This window comes from Vanellus vanellus (assembly GCF_965231255.1).
Source record: "Vanellus vanellus genome assembly, chromosome: 1".
In the NCBI taxonomy this organism is placed as follows: domain Eukaryota; kingdom Metazoa; phylum Chordata; class Aves; order Charadriiformes; family Charadriidae; genus Vanellus; species Vanellus vanellus.
Genome location: NC_138905.1, coordinates 11,735,168 through 11,761,208, shown reverse-complemented (window position 1 = coordinate 11,761,208; position 26,041 = coordinate 11,735,168). Strand labels below are relative to the sequence as shown.

General features: G+C 38.4%; 1 protein-coding gene across 1 annotated transcript in view; it reads right to left on the bottom strand.

The window, feature by feature from the left end:
- The window catches only part of HGF (hepatocyte growth factor), a gene marked incomplete at both ends in the record, with an annotated part of 58,258 nt that overhangs the window by 14,954 nt on the left and 17,263 nt on the right, over positions 1–26,041 (bottom strand). The window contains 7 exons of the mRNA XM_082498510.1: positions 12–139; positions 1,512–1,686; positions 11,801–11,919; positions 17,669–17,789; positions 19,526–19,668; positions 24,442–24,556; positions 25,153–25,265. Coding sequence (XP_082354636.1) covers positions 12–139; positions 1,512–1,686; positions 11,801–11,919; positions 17,669–17,789; positions 19,526–19,668; positions 24,442–24,556; positions 25,153–25,265 — 914 coding nt within the window. The remainder of the gene's footprint in view (positions 1–11; positions 140–1,511; positions 1,687–11,800; positions 11,920–17,668; positions 17,790–19,525; positions 19,669–24,441; positions 24,557–25,152; positions 25,266–26,041) is intronic.

Below are 26,041 nucleotides of genomic sequence, written 5' to 3'. Positions count from 1 at the left end.
CCCTCTGTTACCTTGTTCATTTGATACATCACACTTAGGAATCTGGGAGCAATAACCAATACGGATGTTTGGGTCAGTGGTAAAACACCAGGGTGATTCAGATCCATCTGGATTTCGGCAGTAGTTCTCCCTCAAATCCCTATAAAAATAAATACGTTAGCTCACAGCAGGGATAACCTAAAACCTCTGATGCGTTCTATTGCTTTTTATTATGAATTAGCAATAATATAGCTTCTTAAGGTCTGTACGTTACTGATCAGTGTCAAGTGCAAGGAGATGAGGAGCCAGTAAGAACACAGTGTCCAGAAAATATAGTAATTGTAATAAGAATATGGTTATGGGAAGTCATTTTCCGTGGACCTATGTTTTGACTGGATGTAAGATTTCATTTGAAGATTAAGAATATTTTCAGTATAGCTTATTTTTATTCAGGATTCTCAAAAAAAAAAATTGCATGCAAGCTGACATTGGATACACCTGCAACCCATTACAAGTGCTTTTAAATACAAACATTACCAAAGTGCTTAAAATTCCCCGTACTTTGAATGGTTCTGCTGAGTTTAGAGAAACAGAGTCCTGTAGACTGTCAGTGATTCATTTAAGAAACTGAATCTTGGAATATAAAAAAAAAAAAAAAGTGTGGTGAAATTCTATACAGCTGTTACCTTTAAAGTAAAAGTTAGCCACAAGGGAACATCTTTAAATGTCTCTCACAGCTTGCATGAAATGGTCAAACCTCTTAAATGTAAGTTTTATTTTCCCATCTCCTGACAGTTGCTGCCATGTTCTGTGCATCTCCATATTTCACCGTATTTTTCCATCTGCAGCGCTTACTGATAATAGACTATGGAAAGAACGGGCCTTATACCATAATTCTTACTCATGTGAGTGAGTTTGGAAGAGTCGTACCAGCAGTTCAATTGATTTTACTCAATCTATTGGCCTGAATAGCTACTATGCTCTCAAGCACTGGCTGAATAAGCAGTCCTAATATTGCCAATCCCTCTGCCCTGCTAGGAATGTTGCTAAAACGGCACAAGGGCCTAATCCCACAACAGTGCTACAGAGGTACAGCACAAACTGGTTTAAGTGGTGGTTTGTCTGAGAAAAATCTGTGGGATCAGGTTCAAGCACTAACTTCCAGGCAAGTTCAAGGTGGTCCCAAGACTGACAGAGGAGGCTCAGGATCAGTCTTATTTTCCATTACAGTGGTGGTGATTAAAATTTCAGTAGATGTGTTACAATGCACAGTATTTGATTAATAACCTGAACAATATTAGCGAAGGAATTGAGACAACAAACCTAATTGTTTTGCTCAAACAACTGTTCTTAGGGAGATAATCCGAATTCAGACTGGAATCTTTTCTCTACCTTGAAAGACCCACACTGTTAAATTCCAGCACACAGAGCAGGGACAGGGATCCTATAGTCTATTTGGTGGCGTGAGTTTCTAAACATTTGAAAACTAAGCTCTTTTTCCACTGCAGTAATACCCACATGCCTCTACTCACTTGCACTTGAAGTTCTCAGGTGTTATGTTGTGCTGGTGAGGAAACTGGGAGTCCCACCGCTGGCACTGGATTCCACTCCATATGGTGTTGACCGTGCCGCGGTAACCCTCACCCTGCCCCTGAATGCAAGTCGATGTCTCGGCTGCCGCCTCCGTGCCGTTCACGACGCTTTCATCTGTAGACCCAGAGAAGAAGTGCTGTTTCATTTTCTTAAGACTAAGCCTGGCTCGGGATTTCAGGTTTGAACTCTACGCTGCGGTTCAAGTTGTGGCAATTGGCATTCTTTGGTGAAAATGCCAATCTCATGTCTTGTACAGGATAATTTTCTCTTCTTCACATTCACAACATCCATGAAATTAAAATGGGTATCAGACCTTATGCTACTTTATCCACTTGCAGGCAAAGAATCTATACAGTCTGCAACATTTAAGAGCTTTTGTTTAGTGAGACACCTGACCTATGCTATATTATTGAAGGTCAGGAAATATTCTTGGTTACTCTTTCCAGTTCAACATATATTATCTCATTCTTAGCTTTACATAACTGAGTGACCACCCATGTGCACATTGTTAAACATGTTAATACATGTTTGCAGGATTAAAACCCAATTGTTTTTCTCCAAAAAACCTCTCAGAATATCAAATCACAGGAAAGAAGATGCAGATAAAAAAAATAAAAAGATAAATCCTATTATAAAGTAATGTGCTAAATCCTCCTTGAAGCTTCTCTTTTTATGCCTCATACAGTTAGAGGGGAAAAAAAAAAAACAAAACAGCCCAGCTTTTGGAAATCAAGGATCAGTATTCTCTACAGAGAGACAAATGTTTTAAAGACCAACAAATTCATCAGACTCAAGATCTTTTACAGATGTTGATATACTCTGCATTCACCCTAGTGTGGGCTGTCTTGAACTAAAGTCAGAAAAACAGTGGTTTTTTAAATGACTCATTCACATAACTTGAAAGACTTTTATTTCTTATGCAATTTTCATAATTGCAAATTAATGGCACAGATATTGCATCAGATATATACAAAGTAGTACAAAACTAAATATACTACAGTAAGAGCAGAGCAACACTTCTACAATGTCCTAAAAAGCACCCAACATAATATTTTTGTAAGTAACTGCCCATCTGTTGGTAATTGCTATTGTTCACAAGACTAATTTTATTAATTACCTTAAGAGTACTATTTTCCAGCAATAAGTATGTTAATAAAGTTTTCAAATTAGTTTTCTTCAAATGGTCCAGTGTTTAGAACAATATTTGTGTGTTTCTCATGATACAGTTCATTCCTGGTAACCTCAGCCAGTTCTACGAACTTGTAGAGAATATGGATCTTAAGGAAACCAAATGTCATAACAGATGGGTTTGGTTGATTTGCTGTCTAATCTTCTATGTTAAAGATCACTTCCCTGTCAGAAGATAACATCAAGTTGTGCAGTTGAATTATACATTCCTCCATGCTGGAGAAAATGTCCCTTTTTCTCTTCGTCTGGTTGATGTTTTTAAATCAGTGTTTAATGGTTAAATTAATTTCCTGTCCTTTCTTCCCAAGGCACTTTTTCTGCAAAGATTGTCCCGTTTCAATGGGATTGTGAGTTCCATGCTCATTCCAAAGTCAAAAAGACATTGCACTGCAAGTATCACAAGAAGGCTTCTGCGGGTTGACGAATGCACCCTTTCTGGTGAATTCATCAAACAGGTTTGCAGCTCGTAACTGTATTTTTAATCGTAATCATTCACTTTATAAGTAATTGGACAACAGAAAGACAAATTCATACACCTAATAGAAATACATGGCTGTGTATTTCAGCTTTCCATCATCACTAATATGTGAAAACAAATTGGAATTACATTCTAAGATAGCCCCTAAGCTGATTAGACTAGACATTGCTGTGTCACATTCAAATATATATTAGTTGTTTGGTTTGTTTGTTTGTTTGTTTTTTTAAATATATGCAACACTTTTATTAAATATGAGAGTGGTGGACAGTTTGGAAAAAAATAGTTACCCACCATGATCAATTTCAGCATACATGTGGCATCCTGGTTGCATAACATTTCCTAAGTAAATCAATAAATTACAACTATCTCCAGCAAAAAGTCTTCTTAAATAATAGTAACAATGCATAAAAATGCAACGTATTACAAGCTATTACAAAGACCTTATTTATACACAAGACATTACTATTTCAACTGTAATGAATTGTATAGTTCATCTACTCTGTGCTCAGTCATTCTAGGGAAAAAGTAATTAGGTTGGTGTTTATGCATCTTTGTGTGTTTTGTGTTTTTTTTTAAAAAAATCACAGGCCTGAAACAAAATAACTAGTGCACCAATTTAAGCAAGGCCATAGAGTAATTTTGCAGAGCAATCCTTCTTACATATCTACAGGTACGCAGCTCATGGCTAAACCTTACACTATGTGTCTGTACAGTGACCTCTATCTGTAGATCAGATTTTACAATAATTTGTCCATGTCAAAATGTTCTGTTTAAAGGAACCAGACAAACCCAACTTTCACATTGTCATGAATACTTGCACAGCCAAACCTCTACTGCAAAGGCTAAAAGAGAAATTATTTCAAAATCTGCAATGTGTGATGGATTAGCTGCTGCTACTATTTTGTGGCAGCTCTCAACAAGAATTCTAGTGATGAAGAGCATCACTAAAATATTTTTATTTGAATTAATAAAGCAATTCTGTCAGTCCAAAATGTCCACAAAACCCTCCCCAAACTCTTCTTTCTATTCCACCTGCATTTCCTACACACATCTGGTTTTCAAACATGAAAAATGAGACCCCAAAATATTTTTGAAATTTAATTCTGAAATTTCCCTCAGAAACAACTTCTGTTCTGGCCCTTGAGTCTCCCAGGAAGCTCAAAAATTATCAAAAAATGCTCAAGAAATCCTTCATTCAGCTGGTGATTTCCACGAACAAGCACTATGGGAGCAGTTCAAGTGAATGAAAGGTGGGCTGGATGCACACACGGACAGGCAAAAGCTTGAGGAGAGGTGCTCTGCAGACCATAAGGCAGTTGCCAGACTTTAAAAAGTGCCCAGGTTGTCCAAGCCTACAAGTTAAGTAGTCATCTCCATTCAGTACTGGTCTTGTTCTTGAGGTTAATTACTCATCACCCACACAGAATCACAGAATCACAGAATTATCAGAGTTGGAAGGGACCTCTAGAGATCACCTAGCCCAACTCCCCTGCTAAAGCAGGATTGCCCAGAGCACATTACTCAGGACTGCATCCAGGCGGGTCTTGAAAATCTCCAGAGAAGGGGACTCCACAACCTCCCTGGGCAGCCTGTGCCAGTGCTCTGTCACCCTCACCGTAAAGAAGTGTTTCCGTGTATTTGAACGGAACTTCCCGTGTTCTAACTTGTACCCATTGCCCCTCGTCCTGTTACTTGGAACCATTGAGAAGAGCCTGGCTCCATCCTCCTTCAACCCACCCTTTAGATACTTGTATGCCATAATAAGGTCTCCCCTCAGCCTCCTCTTCTCCAGGCTAAAGAGTCCCAGCTCTCTCAGCCTTTCTCACAGCCAATTATCTGAAGTTTAATAACTCTGAGCACAAATATCAGATGTGCAGAGCACTGCTAGAAGAGTCCTGAGACCACACTCACCAGTTCTCTTACATGGTGGAAGCAGGATGAAGCTAAAAATCAGTAAGGCTAGATTCACACCCTTATCCTAGCCATTCTTCTAAAATATAAATTAAGACCTGCAACTCCAAGGGCTTGTTCCAATGAGGAAGTCATTATGAATTGTTAGAAGATAAATTTAAGTTCAATAAGCAATCCTTATTATGCAGGCAGGTACTTTCATTTCATAATAGAAGTACCTTTTCTTTTTTTTTGTTACAGTTCAGCTTTTATAGTTCTGAACTGAGATCAAAAGTACCGTTAAAGGAAGATCACACAAAATATCATCTTATAAAAGACTATTATTTATGATTTATTAATTAAATATCATTTCTTATTCCTGTATGAAACTTCATTATGAATAGAATAATTTGGTAATTGTCTAGCAGCATTTTGCTACCATTGAACTTTGTTGTAATCTTTTTTTTTTTATATATTTTGGATGACTCAAATTAACCATGTAATTCAGACAGCTACTTGAGAATTTCCTGTGAGTAGTATTTGCACCATCACATGTTCACTCCGAAGTCCCCAACCAAAGCGCAATAATGCAAAGGTTTCCTTTTTTTTCCCGTAAAACCCTCCCTAATTTTATACTTCAAAATACATAACGCTATTAATAAGGGCCAGCTCATGCATTCATGGATGTTAAGTAAAGAGATGAAACATTATCCAGAGCTTTGTGTGTAAAGCCACAGATAGTCTTCTCAGTTCTGGTTCTCACAGTAATGCCAGCATGAGGGAATCAGCAGGGGCCTTGAGTCATTCTACCGCTGAAGTAACCAGTTAGAGTACTATTTCTGTCTTTAATCCCACTGACCCTGGAGAAAAACCTGCAAAAGTTTTAGGTCAATGGTGAAACTCCTACTGACTTAAAAGAAGGTAAGGATTTTGCTGGAGTATTCATGTGCTTTCATGGTAATACTATCTATGTATTTTTGGAAAAAAGATGTAGTTGGAAAAGAAGAAGAGTCCTAAATTACTTCATCAGGAAAATTCCTACTTTTGCTTATGCTGTTGCAATGCCTTTCCCAGTGTGTCGGTCCAAAAAAGGAAAATGTACCCTGATTTGTAACAAAAGATTTTAAAAAGTTGATTTTAAAAGATGAGGTGCCTAACCCAGTAAAGAAAGCATTCTAAACACAGCAAAGTCCTCACTAAACATACAATTCTGCAAATGTCAGCATGAAACTTGAGTGACGTTCTAGGGAGATGCTCAGTTACACTGCTTCCAGGTATCCCTACCTCATGCAATACAATATACAGTTCTGGGTGGTAGGATAGTGGCTGTTCTTTTCTTCCTGCATGTTTCCTTCAACGTGCTATCTCACAGTAGATGAAACATGAAAAAAAAAAGAAACCAAAACAAAAAAATAACCCTAACTCTGATTTCTAGTGTTTTGTTTTGTTTTGTTTGTTTTTCAGTAAAAACATATGAGAAAGTGAAGAAATAAATGAGATCCAATCTCAAGAATCACAGTACCAAAGAACTCATTGTCACCCAAAACCTGTGCACCTACAGTTCATTTGTCCTTGAGCACAGAGAGATCTTTCCAGGTTGTTCCAATATCTGAAAATAGGCTTTAAATCCAAACAATTTTCAGTTTAAATACACTAAAAATAAATAAATCTGGATCCAAAATTTCACCATTAAGACTTCTCTTCAGGATCAGAGCTTTTTAATCTCACCTTCAAAACTATTGTAGAAATGATGAAAAGCATCCTAGAAGTATCCTTTTTTAGGAAATGTGGATTAAGCCATTGCACACACAATGAATGCTGGACCTCAGCTATGCCCCCGTGTGAAGCGAGGTGGAAGGTAACACTTTATCAACTACCAAACATCAGTCTCTTTTCACTGCCTCCTTTCTATAAACATCTTTACCTTACATAAATATTAAACTTAAATTGAGGGGCCTTTTTATTTGTTTACATACTACGATTCAACAAATAACTCTTTAATCAGAACGTCACATTCAAATGGGCAGTTGAAATCTCTCTGTTTCTGAAGGATAAGTAATCTAATATTGGTGATATTTTGCCTTCCCAACAGTTGCAGACACACTGCAATGGTTTATTTGACACCTAGATTCTGAATTTTGCTGTTTCATTACTTGCCCTTTCCCATCAAACCCAGACCATTATTGAATTCTCTCAGGGCTTTTGGGGCTCCAGTCATCCCTGCCTATTGCCTATGAGTACTGACAGCAAAGGCTAAACCTATGGTAATATTATTTGGGTTGGTTGGAAATCAGGTAGGCAGCAACCAAGCACTGTCCTTGTCGTAATAATTCCACATAGCTCTGCAGCTCACGAACGACTGACTTATGTAGCTTCCTCATTTCTGGGCCTCAGCACCTCTCTGCCCTCATCCCCAGAAGTGCAGCTCTGTCCTTTTTCCTTTTTTTTTAAAAAAAAGCAGTATTAGCTCCCCACTCCTGTCTTCCCTGTAGTCCCTGTCCTCCTTCATGCCAAAGTAACAGTCATTTTCTTTTCTTATATTTGCTGTCACTGCTTCCATTTCTTCATTTCATCCTACACTTCTTTATTGCTGTTATAGTTGTCCTTTTATCCTCTCTTCTAACTAAAAATTGTCTCAAGCCAAAACCACAGACACATATGTGAGCAACTTCAAACCAATCCTGGGGTCCCTGAAGTCTTAATCCAGATCCAATTTTTGCAGCTTGAGCCATCTCTAATCCCTAATTGCTCCTGTCATCTCTTTCTCACAGCCCTGGCTGCAAGCCACAATGTTTTATGCTGCCTTCTGTGCTTGGAAATAAAGTTACAATGCCCTCCTGTCTCTTCAGTCTTAAAAACATATTTATTTTCTGAATGCTTCCTTCCACTGACTTTTTTGCCGAAAATTTTGTATATGAGCTGTTGTCAGCATTTTGGCTATAGAGCATACTAACACTCACGACATGTAGCAAAAGCCGCAAGCAGCATGCTGCCTTGTGGTCACTCCCTGAAGAGAGGACACCTACGTTTTTGTATATGGTCCAAACACTTGGATTTGCAAAGCATTTTTTCTAATTAGTATTTCTTGTAAAATATATAAACGGTCTTCAGCATAGGAATTAAAAACCTGTGTGAGAATCCAAACCACAAAGCTATAAAGACGTATAACTCATGATGTTCTCTTTTTAGTGTACTGAGATTGCACACAGCCACAGCTTCAGAACATGGAGCAGCCACTGAAACCCAGAACAGCCTAGTGCTTTGGGCTCCCTGCTGGGAGGTGGGAAAACAGTTTTTCTATGTGCCTCAAGAAAGACAGAAAACTGAAAACAGGGCTCGGACATCTTGTGTCGATATTCCGGTCACCAAGCTGGTGATATAACAGTAACATCAACAATAGATTCCTTCTCTGGGTTTTAACGTCAAAAAATATCTGCTGGATTAAGCCCTTTCAAGATCACTACTTTTGTATTCTTCTTCATATAAATCACTTCAGTCGTTTCTAAAGATATACAGTTTTCTGCAGTGAAAATATAGTCTTGTGTGTGAAATTTCCACTGATCTTAATATACTTTCTAACTGAAGACAAAAGAAATAATTTCTAGTTAATTCGGTCAACTTTTGCCTAGAAATGTGACCAAAGGCTTTCATTACAACACTAAAATCATTACATTGTGGGGTCTTTTTGGTGATTACCTTTCCTTCAGGACTCTAATTGTGACTTGGGTAGACAGAGGTGGCATTAGCGTAGTTAGCAGGAGATCTCCCATCCAGCTGTTTTATAAAGCATAGACCAGACTGTAGATACTGAAAGTCGCCTGGACTGTAAGCTTACGTGACCAGCAAAGCCAGATGCGAATCCTCAGAACACTGACACATCAGCTCAGGAAATGCCAAAGGAGAAAGGTTTATAAAAGTTGCATTTGTGAAACAGTCAGCTGTAACTTAGGAATATTTTTATTTTTCGTAGTAAAAACACTACTACCAGGGGAAAAGAACAGATCTAGTATGCTACATATGATTCATATATTATCTAATTATTAGAGAAATGTAAGAAACACAGTTTAGTTTTAAAAAAAAAAAACAAACACCAAAAATCCCCGAAAACACAAACCAAAAGTGCAAAACAACAACCACCCCCGACTAAATGAATCAACTAAAAAAATGGAAAGATGATTCAGTTACAGAGCTAAGCAAGACTGTGTTCCCAATGGGGAAAGTCTGAACTTTCTCCATTATCAAAGATCATCCAAAACTGTAGATAAAATCATATGATTTAGTACTGTAGTTCACAGGCAAGACTTTCAACATGGGTGTGACTTAATGGGCGCCTGGCACAAAGCAAGCAGTAGTCCTGTTAAGTTTCCTCGGTCTCTGGAGAGCTGATTACAGGCATTGTTTGAAGTGACAAATTAACCCCACTTTTTTACAGTGGAATAATTTTGCTGATTTTAACTACCTTATACTGGATTTACAATGATATATGATAGTGCAGAATAAGCTCAATTAGTCCTCATCGGGAAGTACAGTAAGAGTATTCTTACTTAAACTTTTTACTTGAAACAATTGACTAACTGATAAGAAGTGAATGACACTCCAAGACATCACGCTGGCTTAAGCCAAGAACAAGCAAGGAGAGCAAATTCTGAACTATTGGTGCTGGAAGCAGAAACCACAGCATAATTTGGTTTGGTAGGAAATAAAGCGAAAATGAGGAATACCACGCTTCCCCCTTTAGGTAGCAACTACTCACATATAAGGTTCATGCCAGAGCCATTCCCTCTTCTCTCCCCCTCTCAGTATTTATATATATGCCAACTTTATAGGAAAAATACAGGATTACATTATGGAAACTGACTTTTTGTAAGATCCGCGACTGTCTCTATTTTATGTAAATTTGACATACCCCAATAATGGTTTATCTTGGTTTATATAATGACAACAAACACAGAGAACCCTAAAAATTAAAGTCATTAAAAATCACTCCTTTTATGCTTATTATTATTCCCCCCCCCCCCCCCTTTTTGAATTCTTACGTAAATCCAGTTCCAGGTAAGCTTTATTGTTCTTTTCAATAGAGTCTATTGTCTTCTTCTATCCTCCTCCCAAGAGAGCCAAATGAATTTTACAATGACATAAGACTACTGAAGTGACACTCAGAGCTAGATGAAAAGCAGAGTGTCTGGTTTCGAGGATTTTTATTTTTTTTAGCACTTAATTTTGGTCAAAATTCAAGCAGGACATCAAAGGAAATTGTAGTTTACAAAACTGCAGAACTAGGAGAAACTGACTTTCTCATGAGCTAACATGACACTGAGTTTCACTGAGCAGCTTTAGAAGCTTCTCTTTGCCTCTACTTCATGGAAAATCAAAAAATACTGTTTTCCCTTTTCTGCCTGTATTCCTGGGGGCTCTGCCACAAGCTTGGGGCACATGAAGCTGACAGGCTTCTGCAATATGGATTCAAAGTCATGCCTTGTGTTCAGAAATTTATTCCTAAGAAATGCAGAAATTATTCCTAAGATGTTATAAACCAAGTATTTTGAGAAAAAAAAAGAATAAAAAAAAATGCCTAGGTGTTACAAGACTGCTTTTAATATCATGCTTGTACATTGATTATTTCACAGGGTGTCAGTTCACTAAAGGCAAAAATTGGACCCCAAATCTGGCAACAAGAAGTATGGGAGACAAGAGAGGAAACTATCACTGGTAGATCCACAAGCTGTGAATGAGTCAAGGAATATCAGGGATGCGAGTCTCAGTTTCCTGAATAAAACATGTACCAACAAAACTTAATTCTACCATCTGCTTCAGCATCAGCATTACCATGAAAATCTGGAAAAAATTACTTTTCAAGGGAGGTCCAATAGTTTTACCTTCCTCATTGTCCCTGTACTGCTCATTTAAGACATCTAATTATCACTAGAACAGAGCTGTCAGAGCTACCACCAAAGTTAGGAGGATCTGGGCCTTGGAGATAGAATATGCCACAGAATGCTCTAAAAATTCCAAACTAATGCAACTCAAAGTGGGCACCCAATATTTGTATAGCTTAATGTTACTTTGATTCTATTCCCTGTCTGTATAGTGAGAATAATAAAAGTCACCCTCTTGTAGTTGGCGCAGGAAAATAAATGAATTGCCTGTGGAGCACTTTGATACTGGAGTGCTGAACATCACAGAGAAACCCGTGAGGAAATTAATAATTCTGTCTTCAGCACCAGGCTGAACAGCGTGCAGGAACCGAGACCTAGAACTGTGAGAGGAAAACAAAGCGATGAGCAGTTGTTGACAGAAGGGCACCGAGTAGGGCAGGTGTGCATGCATCTACTCGCAAATTGTAATGCAGGTGCCCAGCACGGCCCAGCTAATGCTGTACATGAGATCTTCGTGATGATGTTGCCTCACTTTTTTAGCTCTTGATTTTCCTACATTATAACTCAATTTCCTGTACGTAAGATATACACATATTCCAGTGCTAAGTAGCACACAACTCTCTTATTTCCTGTCCAGATTAAATGTAACGTTTTTATAGGAGATCCTCTTTGAAAGCTATGTTTCAGAAGTCAGTGAAGTGCAATGAATGACCTAGCTGTGGTCCTATATGGCTTGAACTACCTGTGTCCAGATTTTGGAAAGGAAAAGGAAGTAATAAATTTTGCTTGAACTCACCACACGTTTTGATTGCACAGAACTCCCAGGGGGTGTTAGGGTCAAGAGTGTAGCACCAGGGTCTCAGCTTGCCATCAGGATTGCGGCAGTAATTATCATCAAAGCCCTTGTCAGGATATCTGCAAACCACAACGAGAAAAGTGTCAGGGAAGTCTTCCTGGCAACACTGCACAGGCTTGTACAGGACAGTCTTCAGCAGCAGCAGCAAAGGAGAACCAGTTCCTATTAACCTTGGGTCTGATCCTGTGACATGGATACAAATACTCTTTTAACGCTATTAGAAAGTTAATAGCACAAAATCTCTTTCCAAATATGCAGCAGAATCAGACCTCCGCTGAGGGGATTCCCTGCTGTGCTAATGCACAGGATACCGGATGGGGTAACTCTGCTAATTGCTAAACTCTTGCTCTTGTGTCTGTCAACTGATGACCAGACTCTAAAGCCACTAGTTTTTTTGAAACAGCCCAATTAAGTGTGGATTATATAAACACTGCGTGGCATGCCGGACTCATTAAGAAAACAGGTTCTTCAGTGCAACAGCCCTGGGTTCAAACTGGAAGCTATTTTGAATAGCTATGTTACTAATGATAGCTCTGCTTTTGTAATAGAGCTAGTTCTAGGTCATGCCCTCGTTTCAAGCACTGGGGGTAAAAAAGGAGAAAAATAAGGAATTAACTTCCGTTTCGCTTTATCTCATTAAGATTTGAAACTATTGTGCCATTTAATTATTTCCACGTTCCTATGACCATCACTGAACAGTCAGGCAGATATTCAAGATAAGGAGGTCCTTTCTGTATGAATGTGCTATAAGAACATCTATAAACTTAAAGAGAAGGAGATAAATGCATACTTTTTTTTTTTTTTCTCTCCAGTGAATACAAATTGTCTTGGTTTTCCAGTTTTATTGAAACACGTTTGTAAAAGAAACACAAAGTAGATTTGCCCCTGAGGGAAACATGAAAAGTACGTAAGAGAACAATAAAGTTAACTACCTGGGAACCTGAACCCATTTACAACTGCAAGCAGATGTGTTTTGCACAAGCAGAGGAAAATATGATTTACAAGCGTGTGGTTTTTTGTCAAACAATCATCCTAATTTTGACTCATGCATTTGCAACTTGATCTCCCATTCCTTGGGAAAAATCAGGTTCCTTCATCTATACAAGGGACAGGGACAGGACTTAAATAGAATTTTAAAAACAACCAATAAAACAAACAAACAAAAAAAAACAAAAAAAAAACCCAATCAAACAAACAAAAAACCCCACCCCCAAAAAAAACCCACACCACCAAATACACCAACAAGGAGAAATCTCACAAAACTGAGAATTCAAGGGCAGTCAAGAATGTGGTAGTTTCAGATCTAGCAGTAGTACACTGTTTTCTGCTAGGTAGAAGACAAACTGTAAAGGAACAAATTGTGCCCAAGGATTTTACAAGAAAACAGTTAATAGGCTAATAATATAGCAGAAAATGAGATGGCTTTGGCCACCCAGTAGGTGCAGTGATGAGCTTTGATGTTGGTATCACATGTTCCATGTCATGTAGCAATGGAGAGTCCATGGCACCAAAAAGAGCCCAGGTACCTGCAGTCATAGCTCCCAAACGCCTTTCAGAACATCTGGGAATGTAAAGAATCCACTTTCTAGAAGGCAAGTGTCTTCTGTAGCACTGAATGCTCTGTCTTTCCTGATATTGTATATGATACCACAGTATGTCAAAAAAAATAAGTAAAGGTGTAACAGTTCTTCCAGGATCAAGCTTTGAGTGTCTTTGTGGGATGGAGTAGTGTCTGTGAACTGTATCTTTCCACCTACTATATCTATGTGTCCTTTTCTAGAGTGACAACAGCCTTCCCAGTCACTGGTTCTTCCCACAATATTCAGGCATCCTTCTGCCTTCCTTCATATCCAGCAAGCAACAGTTCCTCAGTTCCTATAGAAAAGGCTAACTAATGCCTTTAAGATACAAATATTAGGGATAAGACAAACAATAGGGCTTCAAACTGTTCCACAATCCAATAGGGAGACTGTGGAGGATTTTCTGAGAGTTCATCTGACCTGTTGGATCAGGTCCAGCAGAGGGCCACAAAGATGACTAGAGGGCTGGAGTCTCTCCTATGAGGACAGGCTGACAGAGTCGGGGTTGTTCAGCCTGGAGAAGAGAAGGTTCCGGGGAGACCTTACAGCAGCCTCCCAGTACCTAAAGGGGACCTACAGAAAAGCTGGTGAGGGACTTCTTTTTATGAAGGCATGTAGTGACAGGACAGGGGGGATGGTTTTAAACTGTAAGAGGGTAGATTTAGATTTGATAGTAGGAAGAAATTTTTCACTCTGAGGGTGGTGAGGCACTGGAACAGGTTGCCCAGAAAAGCTGTGGAAGCTCCATTCGTAGATGTGTTCAAGGCCAGGCTGGATGGGGCTTTGAGCAACCTGGTCTAGTGGGAGGTGTCCCTGCCTACAGCAAGGGGGTTGGAACTCGATGATCTTTAAGGTCTCTTCCAACCTAAACCATTCTATGATTCTATGATTCCTTTGGTCTCCACACTCCTCCTTCACCCAATACACTTGGGCACAGACCTCTTGCTTGGACCCAACAATTAGCCTGAAGTTTCCAAAATCTTTCAGAACCCTACATATTTGATTCCCACCCTTCTTCCCCCACCTCCCCCCCGCCCTAGAGCCGCAGTATACTTCGTTGCTGAAACTTAAATGAAGCATTAAGATACACCACATCTGGTGTCAAAATCAAAACTTTTTCTCAATTTCTGAGGGGGAGAAAGAGACAAAGAGATAACATTTATTCTCTTTAAAGAGATAGATGTTGATCATAGAAACATAGAATCACCTAGGTTGGAAGAGAACTTTAAGATCATCAAGCCCAACCATCAGCCTAACTCTGCCAAAACTACCACTAAACCATGTCCCTAAGCACCACATTTACCCATCTTTGAAATACTTCCAGGGATGGCAACTCCACCACTTCCCTGGGCAGCCTGTTCCAAAGCTTGACAACCTTTTCGGTGCAGAAATTTTTCCTAATAGCCAAACTAAGCCTCCCCTGGTGCAACTTGAGGCCATTTCATCTCATTCTATGACTTGTTACTTGGGAGAAGAGGTCAACCCCCTCCTTGCTACAACCTCCTTTCAGGTAGTTGTAGAGGGTGATAAGGTTTCCTCTCAGCCTCCTTTCCTCCAGGCTAAACAACCTCAATTCCCTCAGCCACTCCTCATAAGACTTGTTCTCCAAACCCTTCACCAGCTTTGTTGCTCTTCTCCGGACACGCTCCAGAATCTCAATGTCTTTCTTGTAGTGAGGGTCGCAAAACTGAACAGAGTACTTGAGGTGAAATCTTGAGGTAATCGAGGTGACCTCTAGCTCTGCTGGAACCAAACTGAAACTTAGTGTCTAAAACTCTTCCCTAATATTTCTTTTCCCCTTCTTTTGGTTTTAAAAGACATGCAGGACTGGAAACGTGATTTTGTATGAAGTAAATTTTCATACAAGAGGTATAAACCAGTGTATTTTAATAAAAGGGTACCTGTAGTTATTCAACTCATACTACACTTCAGCCTTACTTTCCTCCATGCAGTAAGTACCTATTTTCGGAGCATATTTGATTTTGAGCAGAAAACATGAGCAGAATAGGAGAGAACTGTTGCTTCAATATGTCCCCCTATGCCTCTCTAAGTCTCAATGGCCTTCCTTCCACACTGAGGTATAATCCTATCCAGGAGTACATGAGAGAACTGGAGCTTCAGAATACAATTCTGCATCCTTTAACAGCTAAAAACAGGACATGCAGGAGTTGTTTGGGGGTATTCCTACCGCTAGCTTCAATGACATCTAGGTAACAAGGTATTATCGATTCTCTTCAGTAAGTGACCTCTGAAGGGAATAAATGTGGAATAAGTCATTGAGGTGACAAAAAGGAAAAGTGAGCTGTATTCACCTTGAGCTGAAAGCATTGTCCAGCAGCAGGTAGACTGGAGCATTTGAAAAGATTACTAGTTTTACCTCTCTTTCTTCATCATTGCAACTGATGAAACCATAAATGAAAACAAGTTTAAATCTGTCCTTTCTGGTTTCCAGGTTACTACCCCTAGATGGTATAGTATTGTAATGGATCATTTGTTCCAGACCTCCCCTCTTATTTTCAACTTAAATAACTATTAAAAAAAAAAATCCCCGTACAAACAAAAGCCCACAACATTTTTAACAGCTAGTATAATCAAAGTGTGATTGTCACTACCTTTAGTGACCATTCCATTAAGTTAATTAACATCAGTGTATTAGAAATGTACTGGACCCCAGCTACTCTTCTGAAAGCACATACAGATCAGAGCAATCTGGATGGGTTGCTTTATAATAAAAAAGCATTTTTATAACAGAAGGCATTTTCTGAAGGGAATGTTTCAAGGAGGAAGATGATCATTCTTGAGACTGCAGTTAGTCTGAAAAGTTATTTTGCAAACAATCCAAAATTAACGGAAAACAGAAATTTCCTCCTGACAGTAAAATTATTATTGTTTCTACCCAGAAGTTCAATAAATGTTTCACCCCCAAGGAGCAAAATTCTTTCTGTGACTTATTCTAGAATGCACAGCAAGTGCGTGGCAAAACTCAGAAACAGATTATCTTCAGTCCCAGTTTGCTAATACAAAATATTTATTGTAGCAGAACTATGGGAGAGCCTTCTATTATTCATGAAGCAGATCGTCTGAGCCAAGAGGAAAAAGAGGTTGTATCACATAAACTCCAAAACAGCAGATCCCTAATGTTTTGCTGAATAACCAGGCTTCCCAAAATCTACTAGTACCTGTATTTCTGAGTATGAAAATGATGCTTCATTTAGTGGAACACTTCAACATATAAAAAGATACTTTCAGTGGAAGGTCTCAATCATTCTGAGGTTGTTGATTCTTGCAGTCTTCCTCTGGCAGTTTAAGTTTATTCAATCCACTATATAAATGGAATTAATCCAAAATCCAGAGTAAAACTAAAATGAAACTTTAGTACAGTTTAAGAGAAACACAGAGGGCCTCCTGTGTGGCCTAAACCCCCCACAGAAATCCTTCTAAAAGGGTGTATTATAGATGACCCTTTGCAGCCGGGTGAATTTTACCCTCTAGGACAAACCCTAATGGGATTTGTCTTGATATTTCTGACTCATCTTTTGGCATTATGTGTCTATGCTTAAATTAAAAAAAAAAAAAAAAAGAGTTTAAAATATAAATCCACATGCATAAAATGCTAAGCAGAATGATCAACCCCTTTCCCAGGCTGAAAAAAGTCATGTAGTGGGCAAACATTTTGGTCAAACAAATTGGATACTTAGACCTGATTACAACAGAAGATCATGTACAGCTTTAAAGCTGTTCAACACTTCAAAAAAGAAGCATGCTCTAACTTGACAATGTTGCAATTTTATACTCACTAATTATGTTAAGAACTCTAACAAAAAATTATGACTTTTAATCATTATTTACTTTGTGATTAGGTAAGGTATTTCAAGCTGACTGAAGCTACGTAACAACACATACAGAAACATTCAGAGGTTAATTTTTTAATGTCATTGAAGCTAGGGAGGAAATTTTCATCAATTAATGCAGCACATGCACCTCACTGCACTACACAGCTGTGGGATGTAGCCACAACTGCACAAAATAACCTGTAGTCCCCATCCTGCATCTCCATCATGACTGAAGCCAGCCTGCACGCACCATGGGCCAGAAGCCCAAGCAACTAAGACTGATGAACTCTACAAAATTCAGTTCAGTTAATGCTGATTTTGCCCAACTGGTTCCAGAACACATGCGATTTTAAATTATAACCACATGGATTTACTTGAGGGGGAGGAGGGATTACCTCTCTGGACGAAATTTGTGCTTGTGTGGTCTCTGAAGATCCCAGCGCTGACACTCCTTGCCTGACTCAGTGTGATCCATTGGCCCTCTGTAACTCTCTCCATTGCAGGTCATGCATTCAACTAGGAAAAAAGAGGGAAAAAAAAAAGTTACTAGTCATTTATTATGATGATAACATGATAACTTGTAACGCAAAAAAAAAAAATAAAAAAAAAAATCATATCCCTGCTGTTACAAATTGAAACCAACCTAGAGAGGTATAAAAAAGTGATATCTTTTGGTTAGGTTGGTAAGGGAAATGTCCTTTGGACCAGAATTGCATCTCTTTCTTTGATCAAATACAGATGCTTAAAATTTGGTATTACTTTATAGGACACTTACAGTTTCAAGGCAGGTAGGTGTGAACTGCTAGAAGCATTCATGTTTCTAGCAGATTTTTAGCCTTACCTATGGTCAGTAGCAGAAGGAGATACACATCTAAGGAAGGAACATTTTTAGAGGTGCTGCTTTCTAATTAAGTAACACAGATTATCCTAAACCACTCTAAGTCATAGTATAATAACAGTACAAGTTTAAATCCATAATAACATCTGAATCACAATGTCATGCAGTACAGTCTGTGTCTTTAAATTCACAGCACTTTCAGCCACATATAAGACTGTTTCTTTTCGATACTAATTCTTTTTGGCAGCTTAAACTATGATACATTTTCAGCCCTGGTTTGAGAAAGTGGGGGGGGGGGGGGCAGAGGGAGAGTGGGCAAAAGCTACCAAAGGGATTTGAAATCAGTGTTGAACAAAATATGCTTCATAATTTAGAATGAGAAGTCTTAAAATATAAAATAAATTCAGCATAATTAACTATAGACCCATTTCTCAAGTGCCTTCTAATTAGAGTAATTGTAAGGAAGGATCACTTAGTAAATACTAATTTATGCAATTACAGATCTCAGTCTTCAGTCAAAACATCCGCTATCGAAGTCTTCATCCTGCAGCAAGCTCCAGGCCTTATCCCATTTGAAGCTCACTCTACACTGATCTTTAAAAGTTAGCTTTTAATAGATTTTCAATTTCCTTGTAAATCATTCTCTCCCTCCGTCCCTCCCTCCCTCCCTCTCCCTTTTCTTCCCCCACCACTCCATAGCTGATGCACGTGACACATTAGCAGGAAAATTAAAGGCATCCTACCTTGAGAATTTAAATGGGTTGATTGACTGGAACTGAATTGGCTGATTAGCAAAGACGTAAGAGCTTAGTTTGGAGGTTAACATAACTTAAAAGCCAACAAATGCAATGGTGCACATGAAGTGTCTTCTGTGACTTGAAAGTCAAATAGGACTGGATTTATAAAAAGTTTTACTTATTTACAGTATGTATTTGAAAAGCAAAATGTATGCTTAGATTGGGCTTTTGTCCTGTAATTCAGTATCTACAGTTTCATCAAAAAGAAGAAAAGTAATATCAGAAGATACTGCCATGGAATGGCACTAGATGATTTTATCACACAGTAATACTGAAATTGTTAATGGATTCACTATGGACTCGACAAGTAAAAAAAGGGGCACATTTGTGCTATCAGCACAACTTCATTGTTCCAGCTCCTCCGTGACCTGAAAAAATAAGCTGCTGAGCCTGAAAGCTTGTTTAAGTCTTCCAGAGTACTGGAACAAAACAAGATCTCCTCTTTCTCTAATAACTGCTTGCCTTGCTGCATGAGTTACTCTTGCTGAGAAGTCGCCTGTTCTTTCGCCGAAGTCCATGAGCAAGTGTGAGTGAAACTCCTGTTTCATTGTACCTGTTGTGTGTACCCGCTGTCAGCGGAGAAAAGGCACCTCTCCGCGCGAGCCGTGCCGGGTTACCTTGTGAGCAGAGGGGGATGTCGCAGACCTCGTGGCGCGTCTCCGGACTGGTGGTGAAACACCACGGCCCTCCCTCTTCCCCTCGGGGGTTACGGCAGTAGTTTTCCCGCAGGTCTTTACCCCGATAGCTCGAAGGCAAAAAGCTAGTTTTAAAATGACAATCATTACAGTATAAGAGCATGCAAACTTTGGTGTTATTCATACTATTTTTTTTACAAACAGTTAGAAACAGTCACATTTCTGCTTCCTTCTCCCCCCACCCTGCCTACACAAATGCACACACCCAAATATCTGTCCATACGCAAATACACATCTTCAGTCAGGATTACTCAATCGATGGCCAAAATCTGGGACAATTCGTCTAGCCCATAGCTTGCTCTAGCAAGTTTTGCTCCCGTCCCCGGGGCGTCCGGAGCCGACTATCTGCTGCAGAGCCAGAGGCAGCAGCACACTCCCTGCCAGCCCTCGCGGCGCTCTCCTTCACGAGCTCGGAACTCCTCACACAACGGTGGAAGGACTCTGGACAAGGGGGAAAAGTGTATTGGGTGCATAGGGGAAAAATCCTTCGGGTCCATTGCCATGCCAGACCTGCCGTTCCCATGCACGTACACAGACAGGGCCCCAGCTGGGCTTAGCGTGAACCTCCTACATAGAGCCCACGAGCAGAGACACCTCTTCTCATCCCTGGTCAGGCTGCAGCTAGAACTGGGCACCAGGAGTGTGTGAGCGTGACCGAGCGGTGTGACACACCGCACCGAGAGGCTTTCATTGCCCAAAACCACAGACTGCTTTGCATTTCAGCATGAGAAATTTCCCCAGGTTCCGCTTTAGCTGTCTTGCTTCGTGTTCTGCCACAAGCCCCACTGTTGTCACCTTAGGGTCTGCTACTTATAGACCCACTCATCGCTATCGTACAAATTAGGACATTTAACAGTGACTTAAACTGTGCTCTCCCTTTCATTATATTTTCTGCTTTTGCTGTAAGGGGCTATTAAATAACAAAACCCCTTAAGATTTTTGCCTTAGATTAGGGGTTCTCAGGCCAATGCTAAGAACTTTGTTTTTTTGTAACGTGAGCGAATACTCTATTTCTTTGCCTCACACAGATTTTCAGTATGAGACCTTGCTGTTTATGCTCAGTCCATCAAAAATAAACTCTCCAGGGTCAAGGTTTTGTATTCTTAGCTGCCTGTAAAATTATGTGCTTGCATCCAGAGAAACCCCCATGTACAACATCGACATATAGAAACATATGTAGGTGCGTGTGTGTATATGTATACTGAAACATAAAAGTAACACATGTTATTTTTCCCCACAACCTAGGGAATCAGTAGCCCCATAGTAAGGAGCCCAACCCCAGAGCTGGTTCTGTTCAAGGCCAATGCTCGTGACCGCGCTCAGGCTGCACATTGCAGAGAAACCCACTGACACTTCACCACCAGTTTCACTGCAGTGATGCTTAAAGAGCAGCTAAATCTCTGTAGTTAAAAAACACACTGAATTAAGAGTTATGCTCAATTCTGTTAAGGTTTTTGTTGTTGTTAAATGAAAAGTTGGGCAAAATACATAGGGGATCACACAAAACTTGCAATTCAACTTAATAAATTGATTTAATTTTTGAGCTTTCTAAGATTTGTTAATTTTTTTTTTCTTCAATATATTTAAATTCTGGTGGAAATATCACAAGTGCAACTTTTATCCTGAAAATACCCAATAGTTTATTTTGAGTGACTGTTTAGGGGTTTTGTTGTTGTTGTTGTTGTTGGGGGGTTTTTTTTGCTTTGTTTTGGTGTGTTTTTTTGTTTTGTTTTGTTTCGGTGTGGGGGTTTTTAATCAACAAGGGAATTCAAAAGTATCTATATTCTAGAGGGGAAAAAGGGAATAAAATTTCACCTAACTTCTTTTAGAAGACTGTAGACACTTGCAGCTTAGGAAACTAAACTAAGCACTTGGGACAGTCTTTATACACAGACAAATATTTAATTTATATAAAAAAGCAGAAGATAAATGTATGTTTCCTGATGTCCTTGGCAAATTCTATTTTACAAATGAATAAATTAATAATTTTTTAAAAAGAGAAAGAAAGAGAAACAAAAAGAAAATTCTGACATGTGACATTTTAATCGTGTTTTATTCCCACTAATGAAATCTTTGAACTAACTGAAGTGGAAAATACCTCTGTTAATTGCATTGTGGTTCTAGTCAAGGCAATGTGGAAGCACTATTTAAAAGTGTTTTTCTTATTTTTAGTGCTTGAAGAGAATAATTTTTATGTCGTTACTGCTGCCTATAAAATTGTTGTTTCTGGTTTTCCTCTGTAGTCTTGTAATATAAATATCTTAATTTTTTTTTAGCTAGAGACACCCCTGGGCAAACTTTTCTAATGGGACATGGGACATTGCAACCTGTGTATGTGTTAATGTGGTATGTCAGTGCATATTAGAAAATTTTATTTAATTTTCCTGCTAGAAACTCTTTCTGCTCAGAAATTATGAACATTAGAAAATATAGGAAAGAAAGGCATTTCAAATGACATCAGGTATGCTGTCAGAACTTTAAAAAAATTAAAATCTAAATTAATAGAATTAAAACTCAAGATAGTTCAGATATACAAATGGCTTCAACAGGTATGAAGCAACATTCTTGAGGGAGGAAAAGATGAGATGCAGTAAAGACCCACCCAGAAATGGAAGACAGAGCCACTCCTAAAACTGTGTGCTGATTTAGTTCAGCTATATTAGGTAAGGAAAAAAAGAAGAAAGCCAAAAACTGAAGCCAGTAAGAATAATGGTAAAAACAGATTCAACCACAGGAATAGTCATGGAAACTAATAAAAAGCCTGTGAAATACTGGTATACTCTTTGACCATGTCTCTTTGAAGTCTTTTTTGCATTGGCTTTATCCATTTAGATAAAAAAAAAAATCTTCAGAGCAAAAAAAGTCTTGTAATCTGTACTAGGATGGAGATGGAAATAATGGAACTCTGATTTTAGCCAGGAGTCTTCAGGTTCTACTGGAATACAAATAAATAAAAATATAATTTGTTAAATCCAAGCACAACTTTAAAGTGTGAAAAATCAGTAAAGTACATTTCTCTCTTGAATATGAAAAAGGGATTTATTTTCCAATGCCACTTGTGATAATCAGACGTTGAGAAAAACTGACCTAAAAATCTAAGACTTTTGTAATAATAAGTTCCAAACACACCACTACTGTCTGCTTCCTCCCATCTCCCTCATGTCTCTGATGATGAAATCATATTTTCTGATGTTGAAAAACAAAATTAGCATGCAGCCACCTCATTTATCCAGTGACCTTTTAAAAATTAAACTTATTGCACAAGGCAGGAGAAAAGTCATTCTCATAAAATACATCATAGAAGAGTGCCTGTCCAAACGTATTAGATAAAGCTGCGTATGCTGTATATTAAAATGTAATTTAGTGATAATATATACTATTCAGACTTTTTTTTTCTTTTATTATATAAAGTCATATGTATATCATAGAATAAATATTCATTATTGCTTAGGCTGCAATTATTGAGAATTTTTTTATTTCTAAAAGATGATTTTATACTTCAAGGTGTTGAGTCTCGAGAGGTCATTGCTGTGGGAGCGGATGGTATTTAGCATGCTAGCATGCATTCACAATTAAGAGCGGGGCTGGTCCCACGCTGAAAATCAGACACACCACCATCTATATTATAAGCAGCCAAGTCCAGCCAAGTCCAAGCCTGAGGCTCAGCTTTGTAACACATCATAATAAGAGAAAACCCAAGTATCCTTTGCCTTCTAATGTTGTTCCAAGATATCATCTTGCACACTGGATAGATTTGGTCAGGACAGGACTGAGCAGTGCACAGCCCAGTTCTTCACTAGCAATCTCCAGCTTGGCTCCTCCTAAACAAAGTGCTGACGCTGGGAGCCCAGAGCAAAAGGCAGCAGTGTGGATAGGAAGCTTATAGGTGAGAGGACACTGGTTTTGGCTTTTAAGGTTTTATTATCTAAATGGATAAAGACAATACAAAATGCTTCAAAGAGAAATGGTCAAAGAGTAGACCAGTGCTTCATAGTCCTTTTGCTAGTTTCCAGTAATGTTTGGTGTGGTTGAATCTGTTTTTACCATTACTCTTACTGGCTGCAGGTTTTGCCTTTCTTCTCTTTTCCTTAGCCAATATAGGTGAACTAATTCTACTCTCAAGGTGTAGATATGGCCTCAGTTCCTCACTATATCAGCTCTTAAACTCAAAAGTTAAATCTTATTCCTGCTGCATCAGTCTTTACCGATTGCTCATGTGATCTGAAGGAAAGGATTTCAATAATCTGTTCAGTCCTTTCCATGTATTTGTTGCCTGGTCTAAATGCTTTATAGAGTTTAACATAATCTACAAATAACAGAGAATTAATAGTAACTATACAAAACAGAGTAACAATAATTATACACTGATAAAATAGGGGGGCTAATATCCCTAATATCCCTCACTTCCTAATAATGTATTTTTTTAAATTACCCATTTCCTAGAAGTTGATTAGAAAACAGTGATAAACTTCCAGACCCCAGGCTGAAGTTACGCAGATGCTTTGTTTCTGCCAGTAGCTAAGAGATCAAAAGGATATAAACAGAAAAAAAAAAAAAAACAAAAACAAAAAAAAAAAAAAACTCTGACACAGGAAAGGAAGGGATCCAGACACACAGACTGGCATTAGGAGAGACCTCTTTGGAGAAAGCCCAAGAAGGTAAGGATTTTCTGGGATCTGGAGAACGACATCTCTTGGGGAAAGGCGAGAATACACCTAAGAGACTTTGTTGACTAAGGTCAGTTTTCTCACACATTCTTTGCCTGCTAATAAGTCAAACCGTGCTTTATGGAAACTGCCTGAGCACTGTTCACATTGTCTCCGCTCCTGAACTCTTACCTGTGCTCATGGGGGATCATTGAATTCCAGGCTTGACACTGGATACCACTTTTGGTTACAGATATTGTTCCTTTGTAGTCTGCTCCTTTTCCAATGATACAATTCCTGACATAGTCTATTGAAAGAAAAGAGAAGAAAATTAGGGGTTTGGTTAATGTATTTAAAATTAGAGCTCATCATCATTTTTCACATAAAAATAATGTATTTCTGATAGCCTATAAATACTTAATTACTCAAAATATTGTTTAATTGTCCACATACATTTTTGTATTTTTTTCAAAATATTGACCCCTAACTTCCCAAAGAAAGCTACTGAAAATGTTTCCAAAGTGTCTGATTGACCGAAAGTCTATGTCTGAGGATTTAAGTCTCTCACTAATTAATGAGGTAAATAAAAGCAATATTAAGTCAATAACAGTAACTCATACGACTGAGCTTTTAAGTGGCAAACTGAAGTAGCAGTTCAGACTAGTATATAAGATGGTAGGAAAATATGTAGGTTGGAAAACTGACCAAGAGCAATTATGTAGATGAACTTGCATGACAGCAAATCCACAATATTTGTAAATAAAACTGTAGGATGAAGCTTTCAAAATGCATAAAACCATCCCATGCCCAGAATAGTCTTACAGCCAAAAAGTCACTGACTGACCTCAGCTTTTTTTTCCCCTCCATAGCTGGAAAAACAAAATCAGTAAATAAATCAGTTACCCTTCTTTTCATACAGATCAAACGCATGGTCTTGCTTCTTTCTCACACCATTTGTCAAGCTGTTGAAGGATAACCAATGGCACCGTTTTGTAACTCTGTCATAAGCAAAGGCCCTGCAAAGAAAATCTGGATGAGAAAAAAAATCTCTGTGTGGTTTATAATAATGAAACATGGCCTGCCAAGGAGCATGCAATGACATCAGATTTATTTTTACTAGGAAAGTCAGAGAAACAGCCCAAATTACTATTTAAACCCACAACTGTGCTGACAAGAACAAAGAAACAAAGAAATTAAATTGATGTGGCCATTACATTAAATACCAGCTTGGTTGTTCACACTAATCTAAGAGTTCCCTTGTCACTAAAGATCTTTATTTTAAAAGTGAGATAAATGTGACTGAGACAGCGTTTGTGTCCCCAGTTGTGTTGTTTTCTGGGAAAAAAAAAAAAAAAAAAAGGAAGACTCTAAAACATTTTTTTTTACTGTGCTAACAATATACCTCTGAAATAGTTAAGTATCCCACACTGATGGCTTGGGGAAAATTCAAGCACAAGGAGTCTGTTTCTTGCCTAGAACAACACAGCTATTTAAAAACAAGATTATTTTTATTTTTATGAATAATCTAAACTGTGATAGTGTACCTACAGCTTGTCCTTGCTTTGGTTGTGTTTACTTTTTTCTCTTATTTTTAACTGCTTTCAAGGATAGAGTACAATGTGTGCTGAAATGAGTGCATTTTTTGGGGGGAAAGAAGGGCAAATAGAAATCGTAAGAGTAAAACCATTTTCTTTCAATATTTTAAATGAAATGTGCTGATCATTTTCTGCTAACATCATTTTGAAAGGAAATCCCTTAAGTGTAGGTAAAATATTTTAAAGGATTGTAGAAA